A 15,528-nucleotide genomic window follows, 5' to 3' on the forward strand; every position below is an offset into this window, starting at 1 on the left:
GAAGAGAAGGGTTGAGTCGTTGAGTGTGAAGAAGAGAAGTGACTGAGATTTTAGGGTTGCTTCAAAACGACTGATTTTGTAGCATGATATTTTTTTAAACGTGAAAAACTTAGGGTTTTAAAAACTGGTCAAGTCACCAAGTTTTTTCAAAACTGACAGAATTTGATCGAGTCATCTTGAGCCACATGTATGAACGGTCCAATAACAAAATCGATCCAATCATGCCACTGAGTTCTGGTTGGACCGGTCCGACAAGTCGAACCGAACTGGATTTTACAATTATGGTGGGGAGATTACTAGAGGAATGATTACTCCAACCATAACTATAACTGTAGGTCTATTAGACAAAACACATAGAGAGACAGGCACCAGGTAAGTAGATAGAACATAATACATCTCACCAACTCTTGTAGACTCCTATGACTTGATCTTCAAAGTGTCATTGTAAATATCATCCTCAATTTGGAATGAATACTAGCAACACATGAAGAAAGGAGAAGATCGATGTAGCATATTACCTGGTTGAGAAAATCGTCATATACAAAGAAGTATCTCAGAATTTGGCAGATACAAGATGCGCACCTATAGCTAATTTCACTTGCACTAACAATATGTTTGATGAAGTTATAGTCATTTAACAATATTTATGGACAATATGAGTATTATTTAGATTGACGAAAAATAAAAACACACCAAAGCCGTGCGTTTAATAGTGAGACGTTAATTCCAGTTTGCTCTTACATTTTCACTACATTTTAGATAAGCTTTTCAAACAACCTGCTAAGCTTATGGCAATTCTCCAAGGCATTAGAGCGGTTGGGCAAAGGTTGCCGAAGGATAAGAAGGTGAATATGAATCACAATTTCAAGATGCTGTTATCTTGACCTGAATTTTTTCTTCTCTTCCTTTTCCGTACACGGCTACATCATCGTTGCCGATATCAAGGCTATGCTACTCTTCACTTTGGACAAGGCCATGTTAGACAACAAAAATCAAGGCCATGTTACTGTTTGATTAGCGAGTTTAGGTCATGCTCTTTCCAAAGCTAAAGTATATAATTGCAGGGATTACATGAACAAATTTGGCATTTAGAAGTAGTTAATTATCTTTAAACGACGAATCTGACATTATAATTATAATTTAATTCAGAGTCACAACTTTTATTTTAACAACTATAAAAACAGTCTATTAAACATGGAATTAAATAGTTTGAGATTAAGGTTTTAAATTGATTTTGATTAAAATTAATTTTGAAGTGATGTGATTTATATTTAAATATTTTTATTATAAGATGAAGTTATCAGTAAAACTCATATTTCTTCGGTTCCTATTTATAAGATCCAATTAACTAATTAAATAATATTAAGAAAATAGTTAAGTTACTTGATAATAATAAATTCATCTTAAATTTATATACTTTTTAAAAAATATCATTATTATTCATGTTTATCTCTCTTCTATATGCATGCATGTTAATGTAATTTTTCTCTTATTTTATTGGGCTATTTTTAGTCTAAAAATAATTAATATAAATCTTATATAAAGAAATAATCAAGTTAAAAAAATTTAATATTATAAAGAGAATGTAGTACAAAATATTAGATTCAATATAAAAGTTATTTAAATTTATTTCAATTCATAATGTGTGTTTAAATAAACATTAACAAAATTTATTTTGAATAAAAAAAAATTGATTAAAATTGATTTTGAAGTGATATAATTTCTTTAGATATTTTATTATATAATTAAATTATAAGTAAAATTCACGATACAGTTTTGAATCTAACCTAAAAATCGCTCAAAATTATTTCATTCATAGAATCAATTCTAGATAAAAATCAATTATAAATTCTTCTCTTACATTAAATCAAACATATAAAAAATGTATTCAAAATTAATTTTAAACTCAAGATTAATTATCCAACGTCAAACCAAAGACGTACTCAATCTTAAATTTAAGAGCTTTTCTTCAACTTAAAACCAAAGAGTATTAAAATATATTGAGAATTAATTTTTCTCCTGCCTTAAATCAAACAAGCACAAGGTATATATAAAGGTTTTCGAGTGTATTTTTTTTTTCAGCAAGTAAAAAGTTAGCGGGTAAGAAATGGTGGTGGGGGAGGGTGTGTAACGGAAAAACAAAAATGCGCCACGTCAGCAGGAAAATGGATGAGCAAGGTTGCTCAAAAGAAGCTACTAGCTCCTCTCCTTTCTGCTAATGTTGCAAATCTAGAGTCTTTCTCTCTCTTGTTCATCCATGGAAGTTAACCTCTCTCTCAACCACCACCGCTCCCTCACTCTAACCTCCCCCACTCCCTCCCTCTCCACTCTCCGCACACACTTCCTCGGTTCCACCCACACTCTCCGCCCTCCTCCTCCGACTCCACCTTCTCTTCGCTCCAGGAACAAACGCAGCAGCAGCAACTTTGGTCTTCTTCGCTTCCACTCCCCTCGCTTCGTCTTCAAGGCCTCCTTCCATTCCCACTCCGTTATCGTCGTCTTCATCGTCGTCACTCTCTCTGCCGTTTCCTGGCTCCACTTCACTCTCAACAAGAAGAAGAACAAGACTCTTAACCAGGTCTCCTCACCCAACTTCCTTAACTAACTTCTCATCCTATTCCGTTAGTTATTACTTGCAAACTTTGGATAATATCGTTCAATTATCGAATTTCACTAATTACTCGGTTTGTATTTAGGAAATTCAGCTTAGATTAGATTAGATTAACTTTTAGTGTTATAGATAGAGTGTTACTGCTTCGAAAATGTCGCTGTCAAAGTTCGTACTGTTCTCTCACTGGCTGTGTTTAATGTAATTCGTGAATTGACTGCTTCTATTCTCTTTCTATAATTAGATGTACTTTTTCTTTTACAGACATAGTAATATACTAATTCGTGAATTGATTGAATCTGTTCCGTTTCCTTAATTAGCGCCTTTCTAACTTTTTCACTAATGCAGAGACGGGGACATGCAAAATTTGCGTTGTCATCGCAAGGAACTAATGTTGGGAACCGGGTCATTGATAGGGAGATTCTTGGTTTTACGGAATTTCAAAGGGATAACACTCTTACTGAGATTGGGAAGTTGAAGGATCACCATGGAGAGGACTACCGTGTCTTTGAGGAAAACGAGATCCACATTCCGTTTTTGAAATCTTCAGTGGTGCAAGAAGTGGTCGCTGCGACCGAGGCTTCGGAGTCATCTTCTTCTGTTCTTGACTCTGGTGTCAATAATAATAATGGTTCCAAGGTATTGGATGAAGCTTTTTTATCTGTGGCTTTCTCACCAAGTTCTTTACAGCCGTTAGAGTTTGCTGAGGAAATGGCTATACAAGTGGAAGAAAGTCAAGATAAAGTTGACTCTGATGATGAGTTGCCTCTGAATATGGTTGAACCTGAACATTCTGCATCTTCTGTTTCTGTAAACAATGCACTGACAACAGTCGATGGACATACTAAAGAAAAAATTGAACTTGGTGCTGTCAACGATGATGTCCTTTTCGGTGAACCAGTTAGGGAAGGGCTGTACATGTTTTATGAGGTTAACAAGCCTGCGACTGGATCCATGACACCACTCAGTAGTTTAAAGTCATTATCTCCCCGTGCTTCTTTTAGGAATAAAAAAGGATTGCCCTCAGTGATGGGAAATGGTGCACTAAAGGGATCAGGGTTATCTACAGATATTCCTCTACAAAGTGCAGGTAATTACGTGAAAGAAAATGCATTATCATATCATTTCATTGATGATATAATTGGTCAAACCTTTACATAGTATCATGATGAACAATCCAAAATATAAAGAAAACTTTTATGTGAATCATGTTTATTGATTCAGAACATGTCAAAGGAGCAGTTAAAATTTCCAGTCATAAAGGAGGCTACCCTCCACAACATGTGAGTAAAAACTTGAGGAAAGGTGTCATCTCTTTAAGAGAAAGGGAAAGTATGGATCACAATGGTAACAAAGTTTTTCCCCTGAATGCTCACGCGACCAAGGTGCATGTTGATCAAACAAATGGTCAATTCAGGGTGCATGATGGTCATAAAATGGATTCTTCAGAGCTTCTAAGCAAATATAATAATTTGCTAAAAGTTGAGAGGTAATTTGCTACCTGATCTGCTTCCAATGAACACTGATAAACAGAGTCTTGTTAATTTATGAGAATACTACTTGTTTGAATTTTAGACATGAAACAAATTTTCTTTCAATGAAACAATGAGGTGAAACCCCTCCCTTCACCTTTTTCTTATTTGTTAACTATATCATGATCACGATGCCCATCTGACCTTCTTTTCCTATTACTTTTAAGCTTGAGGAGCTTATCCCAAAGTACATTGATTTTGTTAGGTTACATGAATGTGTAGAATTGCTTAAAGATATGGAAACAAAGGGTTTATTAGACATGAGTAAGGTACATGCGTCTTTCTGGCTGTTACTTGATATTCTGTTCTTCAATTTTATGTTTTTCTTACATACCTATTTTCTGGTTATAGGTTTATCATGCCAAGTTTTTTAACATCTGCAAGAAACGAAAGGCTGTCAAAGAAGCTTTTGATTTCATTAGACTAATTCCAAATCCAATGCTGAGTACATTTAATATGCTTATGTCGGTGTGTGCAAGCTCCCAAGATTCAGAAGGTAAATATCCTGATTACCCTCTAAAATGTTCCTTCTTTGTCATCTTTTCAGTTCGTGACATTTGTATTGTGTATTCAGGGGCTTTCCAAGTTTTGCAGCTTCTTAAGGATGCTCGACTAGAACCTGATTGCAAACTTTATACCACTCTGATATTAACTTGTGCAAAGAGTGGGAAAGTTGATCTAATGTTTGAAGTACAATATCTCTCTTCAACTCACCATAGCATGATATTATTAAATGTCATATATTTGTAAATTCCATATCCATTAAAAATGTTAATCTGTATGCTTAGGTGTTTCACAAGATGGTTAATTCTGGAGTGGAACCTAACGTTCATACCTATGGAGCACTTATTGGTGGTTGTGCTAGAGCTGGGCAAGTTGCTAAAGCATTTGGTGCTTATGGAATTATGAGGTCAAAGGTACAATTATTGCAACTTGTATTTCTAAAGAACTATATTCACAGTGGTATGAGTTGAGTTCCTCCCAGTTTTTTTTAATTGTACATGCTGATGTGATGTTTAATGCAGTAGAATGTGAAGCCAGACCGTGTTGTATTCAATGCACTTATAGCTGCCTGTGCTCAATCAGGAGCAGTAGATCGTGCTTTTGATGTGTTAGCAGAAATGGCAGCTGAAACACAGCCCATTGACCCAGATCACGTAACAATAGGAGCATTGTTGAAAGCATGCACAAAAGCTGGTCAGGTGTGGTTTCTTTCTTTCCCAGCTACTCTGTTTATTGTACTTTACTATAAATCTATTTAATTTTTAACAATATTCTGTTTTTTTTCAGGTTGAACGAGCTCAAGAAGTGTACAAGATGGTACAAAAATATAACATAAAGGGTTGTCCAGAAGTTTACACCATTGCTATTAATTCTTGCAGCCAAACTGGAGATTGGGAATATGCTCGTACTGTATACAATGACATGACCCAGAAAGGGATCCTCCCAGATGAGGTACTTTTTTTTTTGAAAAAATGTCTTGGTGATATGGAATTATGGATTATTAAAATCTTTAGTTTTAGTGGATTTTAAAACATAATAATAATGTACACAAGATTGATTCTTGTATGCAAAGTTTTATCCTTTCTCTACTGTTGTTTGCTTACAGAAGTTGATTCCTCATGCAGATATTTCTGAGTGCACTAATAGATGTTGCTGGTCATGCTAAAAAGCTGGATGCTGCCTTTGATGTCCTGCAAGAAGCCCATAAAGGAGGAATACAGATTGGAATAATGTCATATAGCTCATTGATGGGTGCCTGTAGCAATGTATGTCTGGTCAAGTAATATGATTTTAGTTGAAAAGAAAAGGAAAACAAGATTGGCATGAATGAATATGAAAACATCATTAATGAGTCTGGTCTTACCAGGGCAACCTTTTAGTCATGAAATCCAAAAAATTGGATTATGGATTTTGTAGAGTATGCATAATAAAAGGTAAAGGAACTGAAATGGATTGAAGGTCTGTTTATGGGACAGTAGAGTGCATTTGAAATGTTATTTTAATCAAATCATTAATTTAGGAAAATTCATTCCATTTAATGACTGTTATTAAGTTTTCTACCAGGGGAGTGGGGATGTAATGAAGTATGGGTTTCCTATTATTAGTAGGTTTTTCTGGCATTCTAGCTATTGGTTTTAATTAAGAAATATGTATGGATGTAGAATATTTTAGTTTCAGTGTAGTATATCAAAGATTTTGTGCTCTAGTTGATGACCCTGAATCTAGAAACTAAAAATAATAAGTACAAGTATGACCTGAGACAACTGCTGTGTACATTTATGTTTCTTTTCCATGCAAGTTATGTTTTTTCAAATCTTTTCCCCCCTGCATTGAATTCACCATGCTACTAACTATTGGCAAATGCTTATTCCAGGCAAGAAATTGGCAGAAAGCATTGGAGTTATATGAATATCTTAAATCTCTTAAATTGACGATAACAGTTTCAACAGTTAATGCTTTGCTCACTGCACTTTGTAAGTTTGACTTTTTTTCTTTCTTTCTTTTGTTGATTATTACATTCATTCAGGTTCTTGAAGCTGTGAATTCTTTATGCTTCACAGCTTCAGCACTAAATGTTTGATGAGGAAGCTGTTCAATAGCTTGGAAAAGTAGTTCCTTTTAAAAAAATAACTGCAAATTTAAAGGTCTGTGAATTCAGGGTAGTTTAAGTTAATAGGCTTAGTAAACATATCTGAAGATAGAGAGATAAGAAAGACCAAAGCAGACTTATCACATGACTAGACAGCTAAAGCTAACATTTCCTTGAAAATCTACTCTTTGTTCATTCTTGGTTAATAACTGGTAAGTTATTGCTCGACTTGGGACAAGTCAAAGTTCAGGGACCATTGCCAACAAGTGAAGCCAAGGAAATGAGCCACTATATACACAGACACAAATAAAATACCTGAATTTAAAACTCTGATTGCTAAGTACTAAAATGCCCCTAGGAATATAATCTTAAGTTCTTAACCAACGCAACAACTCTAATAACTTGTCACATGGCAACCAGAATTAAAAAAAATGAAAGGAATAAAGAGAGTATAATAATGGAGAGGCGGAAAGAAAGAGCGAGAAAAACAGAGTTTTATTGTGAAACTGCTAATCTGGCTCGACACCATTACAGCTACTGAGCACTTTTTATACAGGTAACTAAACTTTAAAATACAGAAAGCAACTCTTAACAAACTTATAACTGAACTCAATAACTTGCTAACTGAAACTATAACCAAAGTGCCAGAATATGACATAACTATTAAGTTAAGATAAGGACAGTGTAAATTAAGATAAATTCCAAAATGATTTGACTTTGTTTAACGTTTCTTTTCCTAAAGCATTTCTTGTAAAACACATGGGTGACAACCCTCTCTACATTGGTTTTGCTTGAATTATGGTTACTTCCAACTTTGTTTTCAATTTTATAGCTGCTGCAGTTGTTTTCCCGATCTGTGCAGTCACATTGTTTAACTTTAGCTGATTAGTGGGAAAATGGAGTTTAATCATTGCAAGAGTTCTGTATAGGTGATGGAGATCAATTTCAGAAGGCTTTGGAGGTTTTATTTGAAATGAAAGGATTAGGATTGAGCCCAAACAGTATCACATTCTCAATACTTATAGTGGCAAGTGAGAAGTAAGTGGTCTAAGAGGATTTTGTCATCAAATTAAAGTTTAGTTTAGATTCTTTCTCAACCAATTTCCTATTTTGCCTGCATTGATAGAAAGGATGATATGGAGGCAGCTCAGATGATCCTTTCTCTAGCTAAAAAAGATGGTGTAGCCCCTAATCTCATCATGTGTCGATGCATAATTGGTGAGTCTCATTGGATTTTGTTAGATTCTATTCTGGCCCTATATTGCTCGGTTTAATCAAGTCTTTTCTTTGATATTGTTTTGAAAATGACTAGTTTCTTGCATCACTTCTATTTATACCTTTAAATTCCTCATTAGGAGGTATATTATTAAAAAATTGTTGGCTCATTATGTGATGTTTGCAAATACATTGAAAATTGTTGTTATAGATTTTCTTGCATTTTTCTTTTTTGTTTATTACCTTTAAAGCCCAAATACTTGATACAACATGGGCACAATACGACACATATACAGGATATGAAAAATTCTTAAAAATTCAAGATATGATATGATTAGAATTAGATTTGTCAATATGAATTTTAAAAAAAAACATATTTTACATAAAATCACTATGTTTGTAAAGAGACATATCCTTTCTCATTAATATGCAATCACATTAGTGGATGGTGATCACAATTTTAAAAAAAGAAAACAAAAACTTGTGATCATAGCAAAAAACCATATCAAAATATGTTCTTTCCCCAATGAACATATCATAAAATTTCATATTTTCTCCCAACCTTTTTTAGAGCATCACAAAAAAGCATCATCAGTCCTGTTAAAATGAAGTTGTGAGTTGTGACCCTATATAAATGTTAGTCCTATTCAAAGCATCAGAGGTGTATTCCGAATGTATCAATAATAATTTTCTAAAAAAATGGAAAATACTCCTTGTATAGCATACATGTATTGGTATCTTATACAAGTATAATAACAATACTTTGTCATTTTTGCAGTATATGGGTTTAGGTTCTTACATATTGGTTCACAATTTCTGTGTTTTTCCTGTTAGTTAATTGTGTGCAATTGCATAGGAAATATTCCTATAAGGCCATTTCATATAAAAAAAATAATACAGAAATCATGATGGACTCTCATGATATGATTTGAATTTTATTTATGGGATTAGTTCTTAATTTTATGAGAACTTAAAGCAAAAGGTCATGGACTTTGGTTATCTTGTGGCCCAAATCTATTCATATATTATGCCTTGAGAGTTTTATGGTTTGTAAACTCTGATAGCACTTTGATTTCTTTGAAAGGAATGTGCCAGCGGAGATATGAGAAGGCTTGCTTTGTTGGTGAGCCTGTTTTATCTTTTGATTCAGGACGGCCACTAGTTGATAATAAATGGTATATGTTATTTAATTTTTGCAACTTTTTTAAGACATGATTCTTTATTTAACTGTTTATTTATGCATAGACATTCTTTTACATTTTTATTTTTTCAATTTATGCATGTCAGGATGCTGCTTTTTTATAGTGAAACTATTTGCATTTCCATAACATTTTGTTTGAAATAATTCTTTTTTTTTCTCATTCTTACCCAATTGGCTCTTTCAAAGAAAAGAACTAATAACATGAGGAAGTCTGTAAATCTCCATGCCCTGTTTTTTATGACCATTAATTTTCTCAGGCTTCTCTTCTAGATTTATTTTTTTGTGGAAGTCTAATGCTGCTTTTACTCTATAAAGGACATCACTGGCCTTAATGGTGTATCGTGAAACAATTGAAGCCGGTGGAAAACCTACAAGTGAAATATTACCACAAATTCTGGGATGCCTGCAACTCCCTTATGATACATCTGTGAAAAATAGACTTGTTGAGAACCTAGGAGTACGTGCAGAAACTTCAAGAAGCTCAAACCTCTGTTCATTAATGGATGGATTTGGTGAATATGATCCTCGTGCTTTTTCAATACTTGAGGTCAGTATGGAGCTGAAACTAATTCTATTCAGTATATTGTGTCTTATTGTTTTTAAGGGAACTGGGACCATCATATGGTGCTGTAATAATTGTGTAGGAATCTGCTTCACATGGAGTTGTTCCATCTGTATCATTTAAAGTGAGTCCTATTGTTATTGATGCTAAAGAATTGCATGCTTCTACTGCTGAGGTGAGCTTGTCTAACTCCTACAATGATTATTTATGTTGCATAAATGGTTTCCTTTTTAACTGTGAAAGGCTAGAGGAAGAGAGAACATATGTGGCGGATTCATGAACTCAATTGTATTTGGGGATTACAATCACTATATTTCCATTTATAGGAACCAGGTCGGGTATAAGTAACATACCCAAGCCAAGCCCGTCCCATAGTCATAAAAGCCTTCATATGCTTACTATATTCCAAGATTAACTTACAAGCTTAAAATTCATTCACATTGTTGCAGAAAAAAGTGCTTTAGAGTCATTGTACATATAATTAGCACATAAGATAAATAAATGGAAATATTTTTACCTACATCAAAGTATTTTTTAGTTTTTACTCTTGTTTTTTGAGAGATTTTTTACCTTTTTTTTCTGTCTGTGTGCAGTACTCTTAGGTTTTATTTTATAACCACATTTAATATTTGGTGCATATATGTGATCTACTATGATACTAATGTGCAAATTTGCTCCAAAATTTGAATGATGGATACAATAGCCTCTTGTTTCCCTTCTTCTTAAGTCTTAACTGCTCATGTATCTTTCATACTTTGTATACATCTGAAACATTTGCAATATTGACATGCAAACATATGCAGTAGATAGACATTTGTGCTACTGTAATTGTTAAATCCATATCCCTAAATCCATGAAAATCTTAACAGGTATACATCATAACAGTTTTGAAAGGTCTCAAGTATCGACTAGCAGCAGGTAATACCATCATCATTTAATTATATTGTGCTACATTTTTTTTGTTGAACTTTTCATTCAAAGAAAGATTTTCTAATCCTATCTTTATTTATAATACTCGTGTGAGATCAATTGAAACTTTAAAAATGAGTTAATTTTCTAATTTGAGTTTATTTACATGAAACATACTCTATCGAGATTGACTTGTGATTCTGATATATTGATAAGGAAATGAATTCAATCTACAGCGTAAGTTGATATTTTTTTTTTTTCTGATTCCTTTGCTATGATAGTATGGAAAGGAAAAGCTGGCGACAGATGATTATAAAAAATGTGCTTTATTTTATTTACTTGAGTATCGTTATCTGCTTCAACACAACATGATTATCAAACATAAGCTAGTCAGTCTGCATCACTTTCTTAGTACGGCTCTATCTTTCCTTCTATTTTATGATTTTGCCAACAATATAAGGACTTTTTTCTGGTACTTATGCAACAAATATTGTGAACAAAACCTTGTTATGATGACATTTTGCCAGATCAATCTCTTGGTGGTCCATTTTGAAATTTTCAATTGGTGATGGCTTAAGTCTACAACATGCAGTTTTTATTTTAATATACTATTTCAGGATTCTATTTTTTCCTTTTTAACCATATTTGTTTAAGTAAACTTTATTAATAATTACCATAGGTGTATTTACTATGAGCTTACTAAACCAACAGATGACAATGGTAGAAAATATTACATTATATATAGTCTACTGACTTCTTTGGTCGGGGATCCCCATGAAAATCTTCTTTGCAGGTGCAAGATTACCCAATATAATCATTTTATTGCCTGTAGAGAAAACAGAAGTTGTGTCTCCCAAGGGGAAGAAGATTATTAACCTTGGAGGAAGGTGAGACAGTCAATCACAAATGCATCCTTTGTCAACATGTTTTTAACCATATAGTTGCCCCACATATCTGCAACAATCCATTGTTCAAACGTACATTATGAACCACTATCCAAATTTGTTAAGTCAGAGGAACACACATTATGTTTAAATGCACGAAGCCTATATATAATTTTGGTTGCTAAATCAAATAGGGAAATCTTAATGGACGTTGTTCTGTTGGTATTTTGGTGCTATTTTCCAATGAAAACACATCATGTGTATTAGTTATTACATGTGTTATATTTTCATTGATGATCCATTACATTCGTACATTGGCATATTTTTTTGGCTGCCAGTTGTATTTTTTACTGATAGTGATTTTAGTGAGTCATTCTATATTTGACACATCTACATGTTAGTAACAAGATGTATATGTAAAATAGAATATCTTAAGTGGTCGGTCGGTGGTCAAACGGCACTCGCAAGTCAAATTTCAAGTTTCTTAAATTTTTCTTAATAGTTTTAAGCAGGTGATTGACTACCCCTGGTAATATGTAGTTACTTGCAAGTTCATCTGAGTATTTTTGCTGTTTGCATGATATTTTATGGAGATTGTTTGTCATAAATGTCTGATTTACATGTGACTGAAAAATTGGAAGGTGTTATTGTGTGAAGTTATTCAATTTTTTTAGTATGAAATTCTCTCTTGTACAATCTGTTCAGAAAATATTGTTTAAGAAATTTGTATGACAAATATGCAATATTTTGGCTTCAGAGCTGGCCAAGCAGTTGGAGCGTTATTGAGGAGGCTTCAGATTCCTCACCAAGGTAGTGAATCGAATGGAAAGCTTAGAATTGGTGGTTTGGCTCTGAAAAAATGGTTTCAGCCGAAACTTGCATCTCCGTTCAGTGTTAATATGGGATCTCCAACATTCAGTGGAAAACCAGGTGATTGGAACTCGTCCCTATCACGACTGGGCAAAAATATTAGTAATCAGCAACGAAACATCCGAATTGGCAATCTGTCTTTGGATTAAGTGTACATGTATTGATTTTTGCCTAATACTATCTTTCCTGCCCCCTCTTCACTAATGTTTTTTCAATATATAAGTTGAAAGCTCCTTCATCATAATGGTATAAATAGAAGAGTGATTTAGACCCAAGAAAGCAGATAATGCCTTCTTGAGTGCTGAGGCCATTGAATGCTAGAAGATGGGAAAGTGTAGGACATCTCATCAAGTTCATTTTGGTGAACAAGGTCATACCCGCGATAGAATACATATGGCACAGAACTCGTTCTTTTGTGATTACCTGCAGCTATGTCATGGCCTTTGCAACGCGGATTATATATATGCATGATGATAGAGATGCAGATATTTCATGTATGTGCTATTGTTGTATGTATTTTTTGTCTAGAACTCTCCATATGTAAACTAAAAAATAGGCAAATGGAAAAAAATTCAGACGATTTTGATATTTATAAGTTCTTTCATTATGTTCTATCATCATGTTTGTAGTGTGGTAGAGATGTGAGACTCCCATTAATTTTTGAAAAAAAATTCTCTCTTCTTACTAATTTGAACTCAACCAAACGAAGGGTTAGAGGTTGTTTGTCCCCTCTTAACTTGGTTCTTTTTATACACAAGAGTTAGAACTCAAATCTTTGATCACTTGTTTGTTTAAAGTACGCAAGTCCATAACAGCTCAAGTTAACCCCTTGTTGAGTTGTTGGTATGTTGTTACTGGTTTACTATTTTGATTTCCATCTTTTCAAATATTGAAAGTCTTTCACCTGCAGCAGCCGATACAGGTTAGAGACGAATCTAGCTGTTTGGAGCATAATATTTGTGCGGATAATAAAATAAAGTAGCTAATTACAAGAATATAAGTTGAGGCAAGTGTAGCATATAAAGTTAAATTAAATTCGATTTGCAACAAAATATATTTAGTGTTAAAATTTAACTCATTTAAGTAAGAGGTTTACTGTCCAAATCCATTTGAGAAAAGATAACTCCTTTAATGAGTTTTAGTACCTCTATATTCTCGAATTTTCAACCGAGATACTCTGAACTCACAAATAAATAGTCAAATTTAATGTTTGAATTTAATTTATGAATAAACATGTAAGAAAAAATTTATATTTAACTTCTTTTAAGTTTATTAACTTTATTGGTTTTTTTATTATTTATCATATATATTCTAAAGTTCTATTTAATTTTATTAATGAGATTTTTTTTATTATGTTTTGTAAACATACAATAAACAATCTCTTTACTAATAAAGTAATCAAGAGATGTTTTTATGTAGTAAGAAAAGAAAGAAAAAAAAAGAAGTATGAATAAATAATATATGCATTTACAATTTGAAGGTTTACATTGTCATCCAACTATAAATAATCATGTATAATATATTTTTTATTTTTTTTAATAATATTTACCTTAAAAGTACTAAGGATATTTCAATTAGTTAATAATGTATCAACTTTTAGACTAAGAATGCATGTCAATTAAAAGATAAAAAATATTTAAATAAAAATTGATGTAATGATTTTTGTGATAAAATTACAATATCTCTTTTTATATAAAATTAATACTTTCTCATTATATAGAGAATTTATTTTTTACACACTGTTTTGTCAACCAATCAAAAGATGATTATTGGTATGATTCTTAATATAATTATTTAAAATCAATAAATTTACTCTCCATAACAATTTATAGTTAAATTATTTACCTGAGAAGTTATGTGGGCGTGGATCCTCTCCAACTTTCCTCCCGACTCTTTATTTCTTTCTAATTCTTCTTTCTCTCTATCGTTTACCATGCTTTCTTCATTTTTTTTATACTGTAATACCTTTGGTTTTTTGTCAGATGAAAAAAATCCAATTTGAAATTATTTACGAACTTTTATGTCAATACTTTTTTTTTTGAAGAAAGAACTTATGAAGTATAAACTTGAATTATTTATAGATCGAATTTACACTCATCTATTTATGGAAAAAACAAATTTATGCAAACATTTTTGTTTTGACAGCATTTATGCAAATATTTACTAACCTGAATATTTCAACTCGTTTATTCCTTATCTAACTAGTAACTACAACTCTACAAGATGCCGCCTGCAATTGAACTCTGGAGACCGGAATTTTTTAACAACAAGTTTTGAAACAATAAACAAATTGTCGAGTTTACAGGGAGAGAGACAAGAGAGTAGAAGTTACAATTGCCATGGCGATCAATTTTGATTCTCCAGACAGTTAATACATTTTGAACATAGTAGTAGTATTATACAAATTAAGAGATATAGAACATTTCGTGTTTGTCAAAATGACTGACTGAGTCAGAAGGAAAAACCCAAAGAGGTATAGGGGTGGAAAAAAGTCAATACTAGTAAGTGGAAGTGGTCAAATAGATACGTTTCACAAGGCTCGCAGTTGAGAGGTTAGATTGATGAAGGCATCTTCTTTGCAAGGAATTGTGAGTCCCCCCATGGGATGATTGAAGCCAAACTCTTCTTCGGCGCGGTTTAGCAAATCAAGAAACAAAGGGTGGTTCAAATACGATATTGGAACCACAAACCTCTTTTTTTGCATCTCTCCAACGTAAACTGCCACGTGCCCCTTTGGAACATTGGACTTGAATGACGATGATGTCTGTTTTGCTGCATGAACCATAAACGGCAAACGAATACCCATCATAGAACAAAAGTTCAATGGAGTTTGCTTTTGTGTAGTAGTGGAATGGTGGTGATTGAATTGGATTTGGTTATGAAAATGAAGAGTGTGGTGTGGAATATTTATAGGACGAGCACAGAGTGGAAAACCGTACATGTCCAACTCATGGTTGAGTAATGCTAAGTCGTGAGAGTCCCACGTCATAATATTTTTATTATTATCAGTAATTAGTACCGATTATTCTACTGTTTTATCATTAATTTTTGTCTAAAAATTTAACTAATTATCATCAACAAATTCTATTTTTTTCTTCATTAAGTTCAAACTCTAGATTTTATTTAATTTGTTGGTCCCACTTCATAATATGAA

At 32.9% G+C, this 15,528-nt stretch overlaps 2 protein-coding genes across 2 annotated transcripts; one reads left to right on the forward strand and one right to left on the reverse strand.

The window, feature by feature from the left end:
- Window positions 1-2,201: 2,201 nt before the first annotated feature.
- LOC114379233 (pentatricopeptide repeat-containing protein MRL1, chloroplastic-like) lies at window positions 2,202-12,988 on the forward strand. Its single transcript, XM_028337858.1, has 19 exons — window positions 2,202-2,578; window positions 2,957-3,698; window positions 3,833-4,097; window positions 4,346-4,409; window positions 4,492-4,636; window positions 4,715-4,830; window positions 4,929-5,057; window positions 5,169-5,342; window positions 5,431-5,595; window positions 5,769-5,909; window positions 6,518-6,617; window positions 7,663-7,771; window positions 7,860-7,951; window positions 9,033-9,123; window positions 9,465-9,696; window positions 9,794-9,886; window positions 10,581-10,629; window positions 11,414-11,507; window positions 12,262-12,988. Exons 1-19 carry the CDS (start codon window positions 2,258-2,260, stop codon window positions 12,521-12,523), a joined length of 3,384 nt encoding a protein of 1,127 aa, XP_028193659.1. The 5' UTR covers window positions 2,202-2,257; the 3' UTR covers window positions 12,524-12,988.
- A 1,617-nt stretch (window positions 12,989-14,605) lies between these two features.
- Window positions 14,606-15,264, reverse strand: LOC114379314 (auxin-responsive protein SAUR21-like). Its single transcript, XM_028337954.1, has one exon. The coding sequence runs from the start codon at window positions 15,181-15,183 to the stop codon at window positions 14,905-14,907; it is 279 nt and encodes a 92-aa protein (XP_028193755.1). The 5' UTR covers window positions 15,184-15,264; the 3' UTR covers window positions 14,606-14,904.
- Between the last annotated feature and the right edge of the window lie 264 nt (window positions 15,265-15,528).

Source organism: Glycine soja, chromosome 12, assembly GCF_004193775.1.
Source record: "Glycine soja cultivar W05 chromosome 12, ASM419377v2, whole genome shotgun sequence".
NCBI lineage: Eukaryota > Viridiplantae > Streptophyta > Magnoliopsida > Fabales > Fabaceae > Glycine > Glycine soja.

What these genes read in the sequence shown, in the direction of transcription:
- LOC114379233 (XM_028337858.1), top strand. Translation starts at nt 2,258, where the DNA reads ATGGAAGTTAACCTCTCTCTCAACCACCACCGCTCCCTCACTCTAACC. An exon ending in GTTTATTAGACATGAGTAAG is followed by an intron (nt 4,410 to 4,491) that starts GTACATGCGTCT and finishes TTCTGGTTATAG; the next exon opens with GTTTATCATGCCAAGTTTTT. An exon ending in CAAGTATCGACTAGCAGCAG is followed by an intron (nt 10,630 to 11,413) that starts GTAATACCATCA and finishes TCTTCTTTGCAG; the next exon opens with GTGCAAGATTACCCAATATA.
- LOC114379314 (XM_028337954.1), bottom strand. Translation starts at nt 15,183, where the DNA reads ATGATGGGTATTCGTTTGCCGTTTATGGTTCATGCAGCAAAACAGACA.